The 18,992-nt window shown below is 54.3% G+C and overlaps 10 protein-coding genes across 10 annotated transcripts; 9 read left to right on the plus strand and 1 right to left on the minus strand.

The window, feature by feature from the left end:
• Nucleotides 1-525: 525 nt before the first annotated feature.
• On the plus strand, nucleotides 526-1,396 carry M409DRAFT_29299 (uncharacterized protein; the record flags this gene model as incomplete). Its single annotated transcript, XM_033809403.1, has 3 exons — nucleotides 526-562; nucleotides 618-1,222; nucleotides 1,295-1,396. The coding sequence occupies 3 exons, from the start codon at nucleotides 526-528 to the stop codon at nucleotides 1,394-1,396; spliced, it is 744 nt and encodes a 247-aa protein (XP_033661103.1).
• Nucleotides 1,397-1,786: 390 nt separating this feature from the next.
• Nucleotides 1,787-2,455, plus strand: M409DRAFT_29300 (uncharacterized protein; the record flags this gene model as incomplete). Its single annotated transcript, XM_033809404.1, has 2 exons — nucleotides 1,787-1,828; nucleotides 1,886-2,455. 2 exons carry the CDS (start codon nucleotides 1,787-1,789, stop codon nucleotides 2,453-2,455), a joined length of 612 nt encoding a protein of 203 aa, XP_033661104.1.
• Nucleotides 2,456-2,735: 280 nt separating this feature from the next.
• M409DRAFT_29301 (uncharacterized protein) lies at nucleotides 2,736-3,350 on the plus strand (the record flags this gene model as incomplete). The annotated part of the gene is made up of 2 exons (XM_033809405.1): nucleotides 2,736-2,786; nucleotides 2,847-3,350. 2 exons carry the CDS (start codon nucleotides 2,736-2,738, stop codon nucleotides 3,348-3,350), a joined length of 555 nt encoding a protein of 184 aa, XP_033661105.1.
• A 289-nt stretch (nucleotides 3,351-3,639) lies between these two features.
• Nucleotides 3,640-7,006, plus strand: M409DRAFT_60135 (uncharacterized protein; the record flags this gene model as incomplete). Its single annotated transcript, XM_033814372.1, has 8 exons — nucleotides 3,640-3,675; nucleotides 3,731-4,263; nucleotides 4,348-4,540; nucleotides 4,637-4,848; nucleotides 4,948-5,064; nucleotides 5,399-5,940; nucleotides 6,383-6,465; nucleotides 6,524-7,006. The coding sequence occupies 8 exons, from the start codon at nucleotides 3,640-3,642 to the stop codon at nucleotides 7,004-7,006; spliced, it is 2,199 nt and encodes a 732-aa protein (XP_033661106.1).
• Nucleotides 7,007-7,657: 651 nt separating this feature from the next.
• M409DRAFT_60136 (uncharacterized protein) lies at nucleotides 7,658-8,134 on the plus strand (the record flags this gene model as incomplete). The annotated part of the gene is made up of 2 exons (XM_033814373.1): nucleotides 7,658-7,702; nucleotides 7,754-8,134. The coding sequence occupies 2 exons, from the start codon at nucleotides 7,658-7,660 to the stop codon at nucleotides 8,132-8,134; spliced, it is 426 nt and encodes a 141-aa protein (XP_033661107.1).
• A 250-nt stretch (nucleotides 8,135-8,384) lies between these two features.
• M409DRAFT_60137 (uncharacterized protein) lies at nucleotides 8,385-11,011 on the plus strand (the record flags this gene model as incomplete). The annotated part of the gene is made up of 8 exons (XM_033814374.1): nucleotides 8,385-8,427; nucleotides 8,539-8,597; nucleotides 8,650-9,092; nucleotides 9,398-9,551; nucleotides 9,605-10,005; nucleotides 10,105-10,226; nucleotides 10,332-10,486; nucleotides 10,538-11,011. 8 exons carry the CDS (start codon nucleotides 8,385-8,387, stop codon nucleotides 11,009-11,011), a joined length of 1,851 nt encoding a protein of 616 aa, XP_033661108.1.
• Nucleotides 11,012-11,345: 334 nt separating this feature from the next.
• M409DRAFT_60138 (uncharacterized protein) lies at nucleotides 11,346-12,641 on the plus strand (the record flags this gene model as incomplete). Its single annotated transcript, XM_033814375.1, has 4 exons — nucleotides 11,346-11,557; nucleotides 11,703-11,806; nucleotides 11,946-12,040; nucleotides 12,093-12,641. 4 exons carry the CDS (start codon nucleotides 11,346-11,348, stop codon nucleotides 12,639-12,641), a joined length of 960 nt encoding a protein of 319 aa, XP_033661109.1.
• Nucleotides 12,642-12,900: 259 nt separating this feature from the next.
• M409DRAFT_70575 (uncharacterized protein) lies at nucleotides 12,901-13,517 on the minus strand (the record flags this gene model as incomplete). The annotated part of the gene is made up of 4 exons (XM_033818799.1): nucleotides 12,901-12,945; nucleotides 13,003-13,236; nucleotides 13,296-13,346; nucleotides 13,419-13,517. The coding sequence occupies 4 exons, from the start codon at nucleotides 13,515-13,517 to the stop codon at nucleotides 12,901-12,903; spliced, it is 429 nt and encodes a 142-aa protein (XP_033661110.1).
• Nucleotides 13,518-13,857: 340 nt separating this feature from the next.
• M409DRAFT_29310 (uncharacterized protein) lies at nucleotides 13,858-16,053 on the plus strand (the record flags this gene model as incomplete). The annotated part of the gene is made up of 1 exon (XM_033809406.1): nucleotides 13,858-16,053. The coding sequence occupies one exon, from the start codon at nucleotides 13,858-13,860 to the stop codon at nucleotides 16,051-16,053; it is 2,196 nt and encodes a 731-aa protein (XP_033661111.1).
• A 1,088-nt stretch (nucleotides 16,054-17,141) lies between these two features.
• Nucleotides 17,142-18,910, plus strand: M409DRAFT_29311 (uncharacterized protein; the record flags this gene model as incomplete). Its single annotated transcript, XM_033809407.1, has 4 exons — nucleotides 17,142-17,261; nucleotides 17,332-17,467; nucleotides 17,522-17,814; nucleotides 17,867-18,910. The coding sequence occupies 4 exons, from the start codon at nucleotides 17,142-17,144 to the stop codon at nucleotides 18,908-18,910; spliced, it is 1,593 nt and encodes a 530-aa protein (XP_033661112.1).
• Nucleotides 18,911-18,992: the final 82 nt, after the last annotated feature.

Here is an 18,992-nt window from a genome sequence, read left to right on the forward strand (position 1 = left end):
GTTTGGCGTTCGTGGCGAGGGGAGAGCTTTGCTGGCTGTAAGATGCTCTGTGATGTCGAATAGCTCACCTGTGTGATAGATACCTGTACAAAAAGACCACTCTACAACAGCGGCCTTAAGGCTGCTTTCAGAACGACTGTCACATTCATTGACAACAAGCGGGCATGGAATGACAAGATTCTCCGCTGCCGATATTCCGCGCGTATACCTCACCCTTCTAGGAGCCAAGGCTCTTCGTTCCAGCCTTATGTAACGCAAGCGAAGATACATGTACGCAGCCCTATGTGGAAGTGAAGAGGGAGCGAGCTTCATCCCAGCCAGCACAGGACTTCTATGCGAAACTCCACGCGGGTCCAGATGACATAGCTCCGAAGGCTGCTGCAGCTGCGCAAGGGAGCTCTTCAGCCCTGCTTTGCTAATCAACTCCAACGACACAGATATATATTCCTCCAAGGCGCCGTCGACAACAGCCAGTCATCAAAACATCCGTATTCTAGCACCTGGCTTGAAACTCGAAGATCCACCATGGCAGCATCCAAGACCATCGTCCTCGTCACAGGCGGTACGTCGACAGCAAACCATCCCCAACATCAGCTCCGCTAATTGACATCCCCTAGCAAACAGCGGCATAGGCTACGAAGTCGCCCGCCAACTTCTCGCCTCAAAAGACACCCACGTCCTCCTAGGCTCGCGCTCCGTGGACAAAGGCGAAAAAGCCGTCTCAACCCTCCAATCCCTCAACCTCCCCGGCACCGTCGAACTCCTGCACCTAGACGTCAGCTTCCCGGACTCCATCACAGCCGCCGCCAAAAAGGTCACCGCCTCGCACGGCTACATCACCCACCTCGTCAACAACGCCGGCGTCGCCATGCCTTCCCGCGAAGACACACCCCTCCACGAACTCATGGATCTCTGCTTCCGCACCAACGCCACAGGGACACTCCTGACCACCGAGGCCTTCGGTCCCCTCCTCAAAGGCGCCACTCCACGCATCGTTAACGTCTCCTCCGGCGCAGGCTCCATAACCCGCCGTCTAGACCCAACTTCAGTAATGTACAAGACCAGCGCCGTGCATTACCGCGCCAGCAAAGCGGCGATGAATATGATCAGCGCGGATTTGTCGGTGTTGTACGGGGAGAAGGGGGTTAAGGTTTTCGCGTTTTGTCCGGGGTTTACGGAGAGTGGGTTGAGTGGGATGAATACGGTGGGGAATGGGGCGAAGGTGAGTTTTCCCGTTTGACTTTTCCCTGTTGACTGGTATTGTGGTGACGTGCTGATGTTGATGGTGGTGTAGCCTGTGAGCGAGGGCGCGAAGCCGATATTGGATATTCTGGAGGGGAAGAGGGATGCGGAGCATGGGTTGTTTTTGCATGTTGATGGGACTTATCCTTGGTAGATGGATGAGGTATGCAAAGCCGTTGTCTTGTGGGTGGGATGGTGTTTGGCTGATGCGGTGCAGGTGCCAAGAAGCATGTGAAAGCTTTAGACTCTTACTAGCTGTGAGTGAATGACATGTCGCCCACACTTGTCCTAGCGTTGTGAGGATAGCGTCCTAGCATTCACATCAACTTATGCAGCTGGTGAAGGCTCCGTTTCGTGAACAGCACAGGGAGCGCCCGCTCGGTGCGTCACTTTCCCGAGTCACCAGCACCATCAGCCTATAAGTAGTACTTCCGCCCCCGATCTTCATCCCTTGACGAGCCACTGCATCGGCACTGCTCCCTCGACTTGACACGACAAAGGCACAGGTCCATCCTCCCGCCCGTACGTGTACGCTACTCTCGACATGGCGCAGACACGACAAGACGTCAAGCCGTTCTACGGCCCGGTAAGTGCCTTGAACAAATGCGGTCTGAGGACCAGGCACTGATGAAAACTGTAAAAGCCAATGACCTCCTCCATCTTCGCCACCAAATGGCTCGCCAAATTCCGCGACTTCCTCCTCCATAGGCACCGCAACCACTCCTACAAAGCCCACGAACCTCGACTCTGCGTCCTCACCTCCGAAGGCTTCGACCACGTCTTCCACTTCCACGCCCAAGCCACTGAGCTCCGCCTCTCTCAAAAGGACTTTCCCAAAGAAGCGCCCCTTCCTCCCTGGAGCAACCTGCAAGACAACTGCGTGCTCCCCGTCGAGCACCTCGGCATCGCTGTGGTGAATCCTTTCGAAGCCTCGGTGACGATGCTGTTTATGCTGGATCGGTTCGTGGAGCAGCTCGAGGGGATGAAGATCAAGGGGAAGACGATGGAGGGGATGACGTGGCGAGATCTACCCCTGCGGTGGAGACTGCGTATGGATGACTTGTTTGAGAAGGTCGATGAGGCGAGGGAGACGGGTTGGTGGTTGTTCCCGAAGCCGGACAAGTTTGCCGCGATGATCCAGGCGAGTATGGCTGCGAAGAGCAAGAAAGTGGATATCGGTCTCGATGAGGAGGAGGCGAGTTTGGGAGGTTAGCGATGGGAGACTCTCAGTTGTAGCGCAAGATGAGCCTTTGGTGTGGAAGCTGCGTGTGAAGTGTGAGAGGAGCGCGCATCTGGTGGTGTTTTCCACTCAAGGCTGATGGTTAGGGAAAGCACGTCGCGGCTGCAACGCGCCTGCCTTGACTTGCAGATCTGAGGCTTGCATAATGGAACGCGCTAGTCACATGTTACTTTGGATTTCAACTTCTCTTCTCCAACAACATCACTACCACCGCCCCCACCTACGTGCCAGCGTCCTCAGTCGCCACCGCACAATGCCTCAACAGCAATTTGAAGAGACGGAGACCAAGCAGCCGTACGGACCGGTACGTATCTCGCAGCCAATAACCCATTACAGGACAAACGCTGAACCGCGCGTCACACAGTTGATGTCAAACGCCATCTTCGCGACCAAATGGACGGACAAGCTGTGCGCTTTCCTCTTCTCCCGCTACTTCCAGCCAAGAGACCGCATAGATGCAGTATGGATGTCCGACTTCGCGAAAGAGGGATTCGCCTACGTCGCCAACTTTCACAGCCAAGCCTCTTCGCACTCCCTTTCCCCGGCCGACTTCCCGGAGTCATCGTCTCTAGCACTAGATTCCAGCCCCTGCCGTTTAGAAGACCTGAAGACGCATATGACCAACCCCTTTGAGTGCGCTGCCCAGACGACGGTTTTGGTGGATGTCTTCTTGCAGAAGCTCCAGGCGATGAAGACACAGGGGACGAAGATATTCGGAACGCCGTGGCAGGTGCTTCCCTTAGGAACCAGAGAGTCATTGAATGAGACCTTTCAGGGGGTCGAGGATGCAAAGGAGATGGGTTGGTGGCTTGCAAGCGATGAGGATTGCAAGGTCATGGCTGGGCAGCTCAAGACGGACGAGATGTAGATACTGGAGACGCAGCTGGGCAGATGTTGGAGTACAGTGAATGCGAAGTCGTGCAATACTCCAGTTTCGACGCTGCTCCGGTGGACAATGAAGATACGGTTGCGTAGGGTCACTGTTCCAGCCTTCTTCCATTACGGCATTACTAACAAGGCGCAGGCTCATAGTCTCAGGATAGGTGTCTCAGAGGATGTGTCTCTGTCTGTGAGGGCGTCTGATTGCAGAGATCATAAGAATAGAGCCAAGCTCAGTCACACCTCTCAAGACGACTTCAACAAAGCCTCTTCCCATCATGGCAGACGAGCCAACACCGCCAATCTATGGACCGGTAAGGGCCAATTCCCCCAGTATCTTGAGGCATCACTAACTAGTTTCCCCAAAAGCCAATGTCCCCATCCATCTTCGCCTCCAAATGGCTCTCCAAGCACCGCAACCGCCTCAACAGCCACTTCGTTAAACCTCTTCGAGCATCACCAACACCGCACCCAATCTGGATCTTCAAACTTTGCTACGACACCGTTGAGCACCTGATCCACTTCTACCGCCAAGCCCAATCGCTCTCCCTCAGCACGAGTGACTTTCCCGACGCCCCCGAACGAATCGCACCGATCAGCACGAACGCCCATCTCTACTCCCCCGCAGACTTGCCATCGATGCAGACGAATCCGTTCCTCGGCGCCAGTATGCTGACAATAACTGTGGATGGTTTCATTCAGAGGTTGCGGGTGGTGCAGGCTGGGGAGACGTTGGATGGGTTGAAGTGGGAGGAGTTTCCTTTTGTCTGGAGGGGGATGATGGAGGAGGTTTTTGGGGTTGTCGAGCATGCAGAGAGGAGTGGATGGTGGAGTGTGTCGGAGGAGTATAGGACGGATGTCGCGAAGCAGTTCAGCGAGAAGGAGGAAAGGGATCGTGGTTTGTGAGTCAGTTGGATTCGTTTTCATTCACTAGAAGGCACTTTTGGAATTTCGTGGTGTTCCATGCGTCTCCGACAACCAAATAGGCCCATGGATCTTCCCAGCCTCGTCGATCTCGAGCATGCTATCTTGGCTACCGAGCGGACTGTGCCACCTCTTCAACATACTTCCTCTCCAACTCCTCCCGAAACGAATCCGGCAAATTCCACCATCCCTCCGCTCTTCCCCTCTCCACTCTCACAAAAACCTCATTCAAACCCTGCCTCCACCGCAGCGAAAGTGAGTTCCACGTCTCCAACCCCCTTAAGCTTCCGCCCAGTTTAACCTCCTGCAACTTAAACACAAACATGTCCACCTTGAACGTCACCACCGCAGCCTCCACGAACGAATTCCCGTTGCACATCGCTTACGCCGCTTCTGCCGATTGTCGTGCTACGCGCCGCTGCGGTCGCACCTCGTCGTTCGATTGGCGCGGCCGAAGTGCGGAGTAGTCCTGGTACTGCAGGCCGAGCTCTCGGGTTTGGAGCGAGAATTGATAGATGTGTTCGACTCCTTCCGTGCAGAAGACGCACGTCCAAGATGGATCTGTGAGACTTTGCTGCTGTGGGCGCAGGTAGTAGTCATTCAAGAGACGGCAGAACTTGTCGTGCCATTTGTTGGCGAAGATCTTGGGTGACATAACCTAGTCTCCATGGTCAGATCGAAGTATTCGTTGCTGGCCGTTATCAACAGGGTACGTACGGGCCCGTAGAACGCCTTGGGGGCTTCGGCATGCTTTTCTTCCATGTCTGGACAGGCTCGGCGTAGGTGCAGGCGTTTTCAGCTATGACGGGGAGTATAAGCGGGTAACTGCTGCTTAAAACATGGGAACGTTGCTTGCTCGCCTGCAAACATTGACTAGCGGCTTCTAGCGTTCACCGTTTGCACGTGAGGCTTGGCGTCCAGCCCAAAGTACGCTAGAAGCCGCTAGCGCAAGCTAACTCTTGTTTGTTCTTTCCGAAGTTCTGTCCAATTCTTTGGAAAAAGATACAAAATACCACCACAGCCTCCCTACCATGTCGAACGAAATGGGACGTCTCATCATGACGGCAGAGGATGGGAAACCATTCTTTGGACCAGTATACAACCCCATCTCAGCTTCTTGTATATTCCTGAGCCCGCTGACGCTCTCCACGAACAGCCAATGTCGCCGGCGATCTTTTCGAGCAAGTGGCTAAGCAAATTCCAACAACTCATCGCCCAGAGGAACATTCGATCAAAGCCAAACCTCCCCAGCCTCGGATCTCACCTCATGTACGCCATGTGCATTGAAGGCTTCAAGCACATCACCGAGTTCCACAGGGATGCCATCAAGCTTGACCTGGAGCCTCTCGACTTTGCCACTCCGCCACCCATGTCGAAAGACTACAAGGATTCGAACCTCAACAACCCCTTCTTCTCCGCGGCGGACATGCATTCCATGAAGTATAACCCTTTCCGCGCAGCTATGACGGTGTTGATGTTGGTGGACACCTTCACGGCGAGGCTTAAGGCTGTCAATTATGGCGGCAAGCTCTTTGGAATGCCATGGCAGTCGTTTCCTCTGGAGTGGCGACAGAATTTGAACGAGGTGTTTGAGTCTGTTGACAAGGCCAGGGAGGCGGGCTGGCGGGGTGTCTCTGAGAAGGATCACGATGCGTGTATGGAAATTCTCAGGGAGAGAGGTTGGAGCGACTAGTAGTAGGAGTGCTGAGATTTGGAATCACAGCCAGTGTTGCCTTCGTCGTCCTAGTCAAAATGGAACGCACAGCATTGTCATCCCCCAAGTTCTCGCAACCACCGAGCTCTCAATCGTGGTTCGCAGTGCTCAGGCAGCTCGAGAGTATTGGAGATAGACGCCACACTTTGAGCGTCACAAAGGATGAGGGCGTAAGCGGATCGTCTTGTTCAGTCCCTGTGTCCTCCAAGAAGAAGTCATCGATGGAGAATCGTAATCAAAGGAGGCTCCAAATCAATCCGCATCGGCGGGCTTCCATGCAGGTCTCCGGATCGAAGTGTTTGCCACAGGCGCAGCACTAGCGTGTCACGTCTGCGTGGAGAGCCTGGCCAGTCTACTTAAACCTAATCAATCCACTTCTTCAGTGTTTGTCTTACGCCACGAAAGATATACGATCGCAGCGATGGATAGAGAGCAAGGCATCACCATCAAACCGGTATTTGGACCAGTATGTGTTACCCCCTTGCAGGGCGACTGTCTTTGAGATGCTAACCTCCTCCACTCAGCCTATGTCGCCCACCATCTTCCAAAAGAAGTGGCTCTCGAAATTCCGCACCCTCATCTCCGAAGCAGCTGGCCATACCAAGTTCATCACCTTCCATCCCCTCGAATCCTACGACCTCCTTTCGAAGCAATACACTCACCTGAAGCACTTCGACACCCAAGCCGCCGCACTGTCTCTCCAGCAGGAGGATTTCAGCGAAGAGCCAACGAAGGGCATCGAGCCAATCCTCGGCATCGCCAACCCCTTCACTATTGCGATAAGAATGTTGATGGGCGTTAATTGGTACCTCAAGAAGTTTGAGGAGATGAGGGGCGGAGACAGGATCAGCGGGTTCGTGTGGCACGATATACCTCTTGCTGTGAGGCAGCGGGTTACTGACCTCCTTTTGATGCGTGCGAGGGCGCTGGAGGATGGGAGTTGGCCGATTACGGAGGAGATAAGGGAGAAGGGCGCGAAGCTTTTGGAGAAGAAGCGTGTTTACTAGTTTCGAGATCTTGGAAAGGCTAGTGTTATTTTGGTCGTTCTCTGACAAGGATTGAGAGTGGAGCGAGGAGATCTTTACCAGAAAGGATGCTGGCGCTAGACAGCAGATGGCATACAGGCTGAGCGGGTCGAATGGCGTTCTCGAGTCCTCGCATACTCTGCAAATGAGACACAATCGTAGATCCTATTATCCTCGCTTCGCTCCAAGTGGAAAGATCTCCACTGCTTCTAGACTGTCGACGCAATCCAGAGTACTACTTAGAGCTTGGTCGCTCTAGCAATCGGAAGTATAATTTTCGGTGCCAGCCATATCGCTTTAAGCCAATCGACAAACCGAGCGAGCAGAACATCCCCTTCAATTTGAGGCGCATGTCCACTGTCCTGGTAAGACACGAAGTGCATAGAGCACATTGCAATCAAGTTTGGAAAACACACTCAGCTGAAGAACTCAAAGCCTGACAAAGAACAGTCTCAAGCGTCACCCTGATAAGATTAACAACTATGCCTGTCTTGTGTTGTGCTTGCTCGACCTTCCGAAAGCACTAGTGCATTCCCTATTTCATATGCGAAGCTTGGCGGACACTACAAGACCCAGTCCTTCGTTGTTTTAGTGCTTACCAGCACGCATCAAACGTCCTACGAGCGCAAAAGCATGACCGAAGCAGAAGTCAACACGACCAATCCATGTTACGGTCCCGTACAAATTTCTTGTTCCTAATTCTATGCAAAAGCTAACTACTCACAATAGCTCATGTCACCTCCAATCTTCCAGAACAAATGGCTAGCGAAGTTCCGCGCCCTCATCCACGAAGTCACCGAAGATTACATGTCCCCAATCACTGATATCGAAGACTTCTGCGACATCACCGCTAAGCAGTGGATGTTTGTCCAGGAGTTCTTTGTGCAGGCTCGAGAACTCTCCCTCCGACAAGCAGACTTCCCCGCAGAGCCTATACCCGACGAGTCCAGCACGCCCAGCAACTGGACGTTCGCCATGACCGAAGACTTCGTCCCGAAAATGAACCCTTTTAATGGAGCGCAAAAGGTTCTTTGTTTCTTGGATAGGTACCTCGAGAGACTCCAGTCGATGAAGCTTGGGCACAGCCTTGCCGGCTGTCGTTGGCAGTAGTTGCCGCACCGGGTGCGGATTAAGATTGATGAGATGCTCGAGAGCCGAGCGAAGATGGAGGAGCTTGGAATATGGCCGATTATTAAGGAGCTGCGCGAGATAATCCTTGCTCTGGGATAGAGACCTCTATGAGGCATGTGTTCGGGGTGCGGCTACGTGACGGTCGGGGAGCTGCAGGCGATACAGTTGTGATTTTCCATGTCGTTAGCGAAGTACTTCAAAAATTTCAGTCGTGACAGCAGCCCAAACCATGCATTTTCTGACAGCTGCTGGTATCAGGTACCCAGAACAGTGTACGCCAAGACAAGCCCACTAGCTTGCATCGTTTGCATGTGAGGCTTGGCGTGCGACCCCAAAAAGTCAATCTTTCGCTTCTCTAGTATTTGCGTCTGAACACCGCACAGCCACAACCACAACCCCAAGTATGACGACCCGCTGTGTTGCAGAACCGGTCTTTGGTCCTGTACGTCTCGTCCGCGACCGCCAGGCTCTCTATACAAACTTCTGACACCCAGCCCATGTCACCCGCCATCTTCCAAGACAAATGGCTCTTAAAATTCGGCACCCTATACCGCGAAGGCCCACACCCCAACATCACAACCAATACCTTCATTCCCCTCGAAGCCGCCTCGCACCTCCCAAACCAAGTTACGCACCTCGAGCACTTCGACATCGAAGCCCAAGCCCTGCAGCTACAAAACACCGACTTTGAGTCAGCCACCCCAAGCAAGTTTGGCCTTACATTCCAAAAGCAGTATGGCGAGAGGGTCGGACCTGCTTTTGAGGTTAGCAATCCTTTCACAGTCGCGGCGCAGGTCACATTCTGGATTGATTACTATCTTGCACCAGATGAAGCTGGGACGGGTTGCCTGCGGTTTCCCATGGCGGGATATTCCTCTTCGTGTTCGGAGACGCGTGAAGGATCTTCTGGAGATGCGGGCGAAGAAGGTGAAATCAGGTCAGTGGCCGATTACGGAGGAGGTAAGGGAGAGGGTTCGGAAGCAGGGCGAGAAGACTTGGTAAATCACCTCATACGACAAAGGCCGGATTGAAGTCGATCCTGTTGGGAGCAAAGATCAGTTGCGACGTTTTCTCGCAGAACTTAGCTCCTGGATGCAAGGTCGGGAGCGCAGAGTCTTAGAACAGTTTGAGATAAGTAATAGAAGTAAAAAATACCAAATGAGCGAGTTTTCAAGCATTCTAGTACAATTACCACTGTAACATATGTCGCAAATTAGACAAGCGCTGAAACAAACGCGCTAGCCGTCGCCGTTTGCATGTGAGGCTTGGCGCACCACCCAAAGCTTTTCGAGACCCTGCAGTTCTCATCTCCGTCTCCATCCACCCAAGAACAACTTCGCTTGCTGGCATGGAGGGACCCAAGGGCGAAGCGGTCTCCAAGCCGGTGTACGGTCCGGTGTGTTGAAAATTCTCTGCACAAGTTCAGCACCTACTAACCAACCTTCGCAGCCCATGACACCGACCACATTCCGCGACAAGTGGCTGTCCAAATTCCGCATGCTCACCTACTGCATTGCCGACAACATGTCCTCTTCGACCGACACCGACACCGCTTTCAAACTATGCATGATAGCAATCAAACAATTCGCCCACCTCCAGTGCTTCTTCGAACAAGCCCGCGGCCTTTCCCTACAACGGAGCGACTTCCCCACCGAGCCGCCCGTGCAAAAGGACGACAGCGGACGACCGCACATTCAGAACGAAGCGATGATGGCCAAGCTCAATCACTTCGCGGCGGCATCGACGATGGCGCTGATGATGGACTTGTACCTCGAGGAACTGCAGGCGATGAAGCAGGGGAGGGTCATTCGGGGGGTTCGGTGTCGGGATCTTCCGTTGTCGTCCAGGCAGTATGTTAACGAGGTACTTGATGTCCGGAAGATGATGGAGGAAGAGGGCGGGGGCCGGTTAGCAAGCATACTCGGCACTTGTTGACGGCGGGGTGGAAGGAGCGATGATGCTGGGATTGGTCGTGGCGGTGTTGGTGCATGGAATGCTTGCTGGACTCATCAGGATGCCGATGTCATTGACATTGAGCAGGTACAGGTAGTTGGTGGTCCAGCTCGAAGTAGTACGGTGGAAAGAGATGAAGTTCCCAAATCGCCTTGTTCTTTCCGTATAGCTAGGCAACGGCTGAATTTCGGTGCAAGCGAGTGAATGAGCTGTATTCCCATAGACACGCACGACGTGAAGTCGCTTGAGTCACGCGTGGCTCCTGCCTTTCTCGCTTCACTTCACTTCCGCTTGGAAGTCGCACGCCAACAAACCACACAACCCGCCATGGCGAAGACCGATCAGGAGCGGGCTGCAGCGAAGCCGCAATACGGCCCAGTACGTACAAGATCAGTCGAGTCGCAAAGTGATGCTAACGGGGGCGAACAGATCATGTCGCCCGCCATCTTTCGCGACAAGTGGCTGTCGAAATTTCGCGACCTCCATCGCTATAGCGAAAAGCACGCCGAAGCCAGAGCGAAGGGCCCTCTCATCCTGTGGAAGTGTCAGATCACCCACGCCCAAATGCTGCACGTCATCAGTTTCTACGCACAAGCCGGAGAGCTCTCCCTCTCCAGAGCCGACTTCCCAGTGGAGACGCCGCCCTTAGTCAACCTCAAGGATCCAGATCACGCTCTGCGGGCTGCCGTGGTAGCCAAGTGGAACCCCTTCGAGGCAGCCAAGAGGTTGCAGTATGTGGCGGACGTCCAGCTGTACTGGATCCGGAAGGTCAAGAATGGGGAGCCGATGCGAGGAGTCCCGTGGCAGGCGCTGCCGCTTGTCTGGCGACAGAGGATGAATGAGCTATTCCAGTGGGTTGCGAAGGCGGAGGCGGAGGGTCGGTGGTCTCTCTATGACTCGTAGCGTGAGCAGATGTTGGAGATGATCATCAGGGATGAGAAGGATCGGGGCGTCTATGTGCCATAGATTGGGAGTGTTACAGGCACTGTGACGAGACCATCCATGAGATGGTCATACTTCGAGATGGATTGGCGCTAAGATGTCGGTCAGCTCGAGATTGCTAAGTGAATGAAATGAACTAGCACAAATGCCCACAACCTCTTCCCATGCTCTTGCAGTGGGTAGAGACCAGTGCAGGCGCTTGAATTTTCATGAGAACGTACAGTACGCCTCTTCATAGTCCACACGCAACGTGGCAACTCTTGATCTCAGCTTACGAGTAGCAAGACACACAACCATGTCGAACAGCAAGGACGTCTTCGCATCGCCACAGTACGGTCCAACAACGTATCCCGACCATACTCAACTGGAAACACAAAGAAAGCTAATCCACACATGCAGCTCATACCTACCACCATCTTCAGAAATCACTGGCTTTCTAAACTCCGCACCTTCTAACTCCACCGCTACAAGACAGGCGGCGTCGAGAGACCCGAGGCGAACCCCTTCGTGAGTGCCAAGGCGCTGATGTGTATGTTGGCGGGACTTTTGGAGAGGCTGAAGCTGTGGAAGGATGGGCAGTAGGCCGAGCGGATTGGCATGGCAGACCATTCCATTGATTGACAGGTAGCGTATAAATGATCTCCTGTCCAAGGTGGAGGAGGCGCAAGAGGCGGGGTGGTGGAGGGTCGATGGTGATTTCATTCGGGGTGCTTTGCGGGGGTCGTTGGAAGCAGAGAACTGAGGCGGTTGATTTGGGTGTGTCGATGCCCAGGTAGTATAGTGAAGCAAACAGCCGCGACCAGTCCGTGTCTTCACGCGTGGCGGCTAAAGTCCGGCGAGGTAGTAATTTCAAGTGAATAGACCCCAAATCGCCTGCGTTTGCTGTTTAAGTCAGCTTCAACTTCACAAGCCTGCTTAACCAGTCAAAAACACCCACTTGCCGGCACGCCCGAGGAAGTAAAGGGTGGCGCGACGCCGCAATATGGTCCGGTGAGTGATCCTCTTCCTGTCGCTGTGAAAACACACTAAACAACAAAATCAGCCCATGTCGCCCGCCATCTTCAGTGAGAAATGGTACGCCAAATTCGAAGAGCTGCTAGCGACGAGCTTTTTCTGTACCCGCGAAGCCGACGCGACCTGGATTGCCGACGTGTGCGAAGCAGGCTACGAGCACCTCTTCAACTTCCACGCTCAAGCCGCAGAACTCGACTTGCAAGAAGGAGATCTCCCCAAACCTCATGCACCTAAAGCTGCCGTGGACTCCGAGACTGAGCCATCGTCGCCAAGAGCTATGGCTGCGCAGGTCCGCACTGCCAGTCCGTTTTACGCCGCAGCGACTCTGCTGGACATGGTCCACCCATTTCTTTGCAGGCTGCAGTCTATGAAGCTGGGCAAGCGAATGCACGGCATATCGTGGCAGCAATTGCCGTTGAGTGTTCGACAGCGCATCAATGAGCTCATGCTGAAAGTCGAGGATGCCAAGAAAGCCAAATGGTGGAGTCTTTCGGAGACGCAGGAGAAGAGATTGGTGGGAGAGTTGGGCGAGTACGAGGCGCGCTGGGACTTGCAGTATCGATTGCGGACCACTTGAACAGGGCTAGCACTTAGTTACTACTGCAAAAGTCGCAAAGACAGCGTGTCAGACCGTTGTCCTAACATGGCCTCCGAGAGCATGGTATTGCACTAGACGCTCACGCCACCGGTGGAGTGATGAGGATTAGTCACGTGGAACAAAAGAGATTATTGTATACCTGAACCCTTCAGGGCACTTTCTATTGCACAATCCCGAGTTCGATAGCAGATTGTTCCCGGATGCTGCCGCCGCGTGATGCCTCCGTATTCAATTCCATCTAGTAGCCCTCCTTTCCCCACTTGTTGTACTTCTCGTGAAGCTCCTAGTGTCCAATCAGCCCTGTAGTCCTCCTCATATCCACCAGCCTTTTTGTACATACCTTTGGCAGGTTGACGTTTGGAATAATGACCTCGTTCAAAGCTGAAGGCGCGTCCTTGCGGCCTCGGCTGGGGTCACCTCCGGGGTGGTATTGGTAGCGTGCATCTGAGCCGGTCTTCCAAGGTTCGCTGTCCTTGGCTTTCGCGACGGGGTTCTCGGACGATGAGGAGGTAGGGTTGCGGCTGAAATGCCAGCCGGCGAGGGCGAAGGCACCGGTCATGATGGTGAGGAGGATCTGTGTCCAGATCGATCAGCTGCTGCCATTGTACAGAATGAAAAAGGTGTTTGACGCACGTAAAGCTCAGGATCACGGCGAGCACCCTTTTGGAGGACATCCTTCTTGGCCTGTAGACGTATGAGTATCTATCCCATCCTGACTTTCTCCTCTTCCACACTGACCACATCGGGGGTCTCTGCGATCGGGCCAGCACCGGCCTGGGCGTAGCTTCGGCGGAAGACAGGGCGGGAGGAGAGGCGGGTGGCCTGGAGGGCGGTTCTTCGTGCGATCATGGACATGGTGGGTGGTGTTGGGGTTGGTGGTCGTGGTGTTCAGTGCGGGTGATGTCAAGAAACATTGAAGCTTGAGGTCGGCAGCGGGAGGAGCCGGCGACGCATCGATCGCCGCACGCCCCTTTCGCGTGCACTTCAATCAAGCGACGATCACCGTTGGGCAGCGGGCAGAAACACTCTAAGTGACTTTTGCTGGCTGCCTCCCAACGACACCGCTAATCAAATCCTCAATCAATCAAATACAGGACGTCGCCTCCCGGACTCCTCGCCAGACTATGAATCGGCGACTGGCCTGGGCGACATCCACCACCTCCAGTCCGTTGCGCCGCGCTGGCAGTCGATAGCAATGGCCAACTTCTCCGACCCGAACGAGCGCTCGTCCGCCTTTCCCACCTTCCTGGGCCACGACCCATACCCAGCAACCCGCGATGGCCGTCCGACGACCTCCTCGTCCAACGCGACTTCCGAATTCGACAACGCTTCCAACCGATACAGCAACATCGCATCCAGCACTGGCCCAGTTGGAGAGCCGGGATTGCCTCCGTCGAGACCTCAGAGCAACGCAACCAACGAGAATTCCTACCCACGAGCGTCTAGTCGCGCATCGTACGCATCTCCGCCTTCGCGCAGAGGTTTTGCCCCGTTTGCGCGGAGAGAGGGTGATGGGAGCAGGCCGAACTCCGCTATCAATCCTACCCACGTCCCAAGTCTGACAGCGCAAGGCTTCTTCCGGCCCATGAGCCCACAAAAACTACAGGCACAGAGAGGACAGACGGTGTTACCGCCATCGAGCAGAGGTCAGCAAAGTACAGTGCTTCCACCGCAAGAGAGTTTGGATGAAGAGCAAGAGACAGACAGTCGCAGCCATCGATACAGCAATGCTTCGGTCAATACAGCACGAGATAGACCACAGACAGGGAAGAGTGCGCAAGCAGGACCTCCGCCAACGAGCAGAGGCATGTCGATAGGGACGAGCTCAGCTGGGGATGGAAGTGCTGTGCCTGGGCCAGAAAGCGTCATCAGCAAGAACAGCGTCACGCCGTTGAATACACGGTTACAGCAACCTGACCAGAGCAAGCTGGGTCCAATAAATGGTACACCACCGCCAAAATCGCCTCGCTCATTCAGAGCATCTCTTGGCATTGGCTCGAGACATTCAAGCAAACGCGACATCCATGATCGAAAGCCTTCTGGAGCGCATGAGAAACTCTACTCCAATCCATCAACGCCTGTCGTCCCCGCTCAGGAGAAGAAGCCCGGCTCTAACTCTACTCCTCACAACGATGGCCCATCGAAAGGCAAGAACTACGAATACTTCGCTGGTAACATGCTCTTCTTCCTCTCGGGACGATGCCTCAACACCAAAGCGAAGCCACTCAATGTCGCAACCTTTATTCTGACCGTCCTGCCAGCTGCGCTCTTCTTCGGCTTCAGCGCACCCTGGCTGTGGCATCACGTCTCACCGGCAATACCAATCGTTTTTGCCTACATATTCTACGTTACAGTCTCGGCCTTCCTTCACGCCGCATTCTCAGACCCAAGCATCCTGCCGAGGAACCTTCACCCGCACCCACCGAATCCAGACGAAGACCGAGATCCTCTCACAGTTGGACCGGCGACCACCGAATGGGTCATGGTCAAGACATTTCCCTCTCCACGGAAGCAGGGATCTGCGCAATCCAATGCAGAAAACGGCGCCGGCCAGGGTGGAACGACTGAAATGGAAGTGCCTACTAAGTACTGCAAATCTTGCAGCATCTGGCGACCACCACGAGCCCATCACTGCCGAGTGTGCGATGCATGCATCGAGACCCAGGATCATCACTGTGTCTGGTTGAACAATTGTGTCGGCCGTCGCAACTACCGCTACTTCTTTGCCTACGTCGGCTTCGCATCTCTACTCGCGATGGCGCTCATCGCTTTCAGCTTGACGCACATCGGAGTATACGCGAACCAGCACGACATCTCCTTTGGCAGTGCTTTGTCTGGTCGCACGCAAGAGCGGATGGCCTTCGCCATGTTCATCTACTCTGTTCTTGCCCTTCCGTATCCGGGGTCGCTCTTCGTCTACCATCTCTTCCTCATCGCAAGAGGCGAAACAACCAGAGAATATCTCAACTCGCACAAATTCCTACCGAAAGACCGCCATCGACCATTCTCACAGCATTCATTTGCTTGGAACTGGTCTGCAGTACTTGGTCGTCCACGCCCGCCTTCATACATGTCTTTCAAGCACGCCTACGCTCCAGGTGATGTTCGTCTGGGCCATACCATGCCGCGAAAGGAACGCAAAGAAGAGGCGAGACTGGAAAATGCACGATCGAACAGTCGAGTGGAGGGAATGAAGAAGAGGTTTTCGGTGCAGAAGAGCGGAGATGGTGCGACTGACAACGCCAATGGCGTCGAGATGCAACAGCTTTCTCCAGACAACGACAGGCCACGAGGCAACGAACTAACAGAAGCCGAACTGGATCTCGACGTCGACAAGAACAAGAAGCTGCCGCCAAAGCCGCCCAGTGCCATGAACATCACGCCGCGCTGACCATTGTTTCTTTGATGGACTTTGACTAATGTTTGCATAGTGCGCGTGTGAGCGTTCGAGACTTTTACAGCGATGGCGTTTGAGGGATTCAATGATACGGATGGTTCAATGTGTGAGGTGTGCGCACCTCTTCTTGCATTCGGGAGGGCGAACGTGTAGAGTACAGCGTTGGAGCAAGGAGCACTCGCTGGGCGTTTTTGTATGCGGTTCGCTGGTAAGGGTGCATAGTGTATAGTAATGAGAAGCTTCCCCGTGAAGGGTCGATTACTTCATACTCGTTTTCCTTCGACCTAAATGCCTTCTCAAACAGTGAGGTCAACCAAGAGCGGAAGCTTGGACTGTCTAACGAAGACTTCCAAGGTTGTTGCTCGACTCATGGCAGCGCGCCATTTCATCATCACTTCCTATCCCACGCTATCTCCACGCAGCTGGCTAGGCCGTCCCCAGTCTATATCCTTCGCTATGACTTACCGAACTCCTCTGTCAAACAGTCTGGCTGCAGCTTGCGTCTTGTTCCTTCAGGTCCCTACACAGGTACGCTGCAAGGACTACACCCCGCCAGACAATATCCGAATTAGTGCAGTCCGCATAACAATCACATCGAGGGCGTTCGAAGTACGAAACAAAATCGCAGTCTGTGAAAAGAATTACGAGCTTTACGAACAACAACGCTTGTATCGACGTGTGTATCCTGATTCGAGAATCGAGATTTCTGAGCAAAGTCTCGAATCGAGCAAGTGTGTCGATCGGTTCCCAGCACCCATTTGCAAGCCAAAACCGAGTCACGGCATGCAGTCTGTGCAGCACGCACGGATGTGATACTCGCTTCACGAGTCAAGATAGCACGAACAACCATATTCGTCCGAACGCCTGGGTGTCTATACAAGGATTCCCATATCACCCAACGTGGGCAGAGAGTCGCTCCCACTGCCGCACCACCTGAGCATCGACGCGATGGTGGTGCGCAGCCGTGACGTGATGGGTGCTGGGTGTTTGAGGGTTGGTATGAAAGAGGAGATCTGGTCTGCTCGCTCCTGCGACTTTACAACTTGAAAGAAAGAATCGGTGCCACAGCACGAAACCTCACCATGCACCTCCTCGCCTCCATCGCTCTCGTCTGCGGACTCGCGACAGCCCAAACAACTCTGACCAACACCAGCCAATCCGCCCTAGACAACTCGACGGATCTTCCAATCCCCCGGTGTGCGGTGAGTGAGCCAAATCTCCATCTCTCGGTGCCTGTGCCGGGGTCGCCTTGCTGACGAAGAATGTCTGTAGCAACTCTGCTTCGCCCAAATCCTTCCCCAGTACGAGTGCTCAATGTCGAGTGTGCAGTGTATCTGTCCGAATACGAACCTCACGAGCGATGTGCAGGCTTGTTTGTATTCGAATTGTACTATACCAGACCAGCTTCGTAGGTCACGTCCCCGACTGCGCTGGGTCGAATTGATGCTGATGCTATGCACAGTCGCCGAGAAATTCTCGAAAGATACCTGTGGTGCTGCGTCTCGCGATCAAGCTGGTGTTACTAGACGAGTCACATGGGTCTTGTTTGGGTTGGCGATTGTCTTCGTCGCTGCGAGAGCCATTGCGAGACCTCAGAGGCTGAAGGGGAGTGGATATGGAACGGATGATTGGACGATTCTCGTTTGCACGGCATTGCTGCTGGTGCTCAATGTCCTGGTGCAGACGATGACGCATAAAGGGCTGGGGAGGGACAATTATACGCTGCCTGCTGAGGATATCACGGAGATGTTGAAGGTATGTCATTCGATGGATCAAGTGGGCGAAGTTGGCTGATTGTGACGTAAAGCAATTCTACGTCTTCGAAATCATCTACACCCTAATCGTCATGACGACCAAGGTCTCCATTCTGCAACTGTATTTGCGTATCTGGACCGAAGAAGCAGTCTCTATGTGGTTTCGTCGAGCTTGCTGGGCCTTCATCTGGATCTTGATCACGACAATGTTTGCCTTCGTAATCAGCCTAATCTTCCAATGCTCTCCAGTCAGCTACGCCTGGACCGACTGGGACGGCCTCCACCACGGACACTGCATCAACCGAGCCGGCCAGATCTACGCTTTGGGAGCCATCAACATCGCCTACGACGTTTTCGTCTTCGTCCTGCCACTCCACAACTTCCTGAAGCTGAACATCTCCTGGCGCCGCAAGATGGGCGTCTGCCTGATCTTCATGGTCGGCCTCCTCGTCACAGTCTGCTCGATCATACGGCTTCAGTATCTAGTCAAAGTCGGCCTCTCCTCGAACCCGACCTGGGACTACACCTCCACGGCAATCTGGAGCTCGGTCGAATGCAACTTCTCCGTTATCTGCACCTGCATGCCCGCCATGGCAGGCCTGATGCAACGCCTCTGGGCGACGATGACAGGAAACCCGCTCAGCACGAGCTCAGCGGAGAGCAAAGCGCCCATCAAGCCTGAAGTCATCGACCCCGAGAACCCCGTCTCCGAAGACGAAATCCTCCACATGCGCGACCCGCGCGCCTCCTTCTCCGCCTCCGCGACCGAAGTCCACGAGACAGACCCCTCCGCCCCGACAGAGAAAATGGGCCACTCCTCCACCACCGACGGCGTGGAGATCAAGCACGCCCCGCCTAGCGAGACGACCGCCACGAGGATGAGTTATCGCGACGACGAAGGGCGTTTGCATGAGGTTAAAGTGATTGATCGGCCGACGAGCGATGTGCAGCCGCCGGATCCGGAGGTTCAGAGGGCGACGGAGGCGCAGAGGCAGGCGCTGAGGAATTTGAGGAGGGCGGAGCAGGTGGAGTGGAGGGCGGAGCCGAGTTTGCAGAGGGATTGGAGGACGGAGGGGCTGCCGGGGAGGAGGTTTTAGTTGGGGAGGGGGTGGTCGAGGAATGGCGGGTTAATAGAACGATGTGTTGTATGACGGAAGTGACTAATGGCAACCATATTTG

Source organism: Zasmidium cellare (assembly GCF_010093935.1).
Source record: "Zasmidium cellare ATCC 36951 unplaced genomic scaffold M409scaffold_50, whole genome shotgun sequence".
In the NCBI taxonomy this organism is placed as follows: Eukaryota; Fungi; Ascomycota; class Dothideomycetes; order Mycosphaerellales; family Mycosphaerellaceae; genus Zasmidium; species Zasmidium cellare.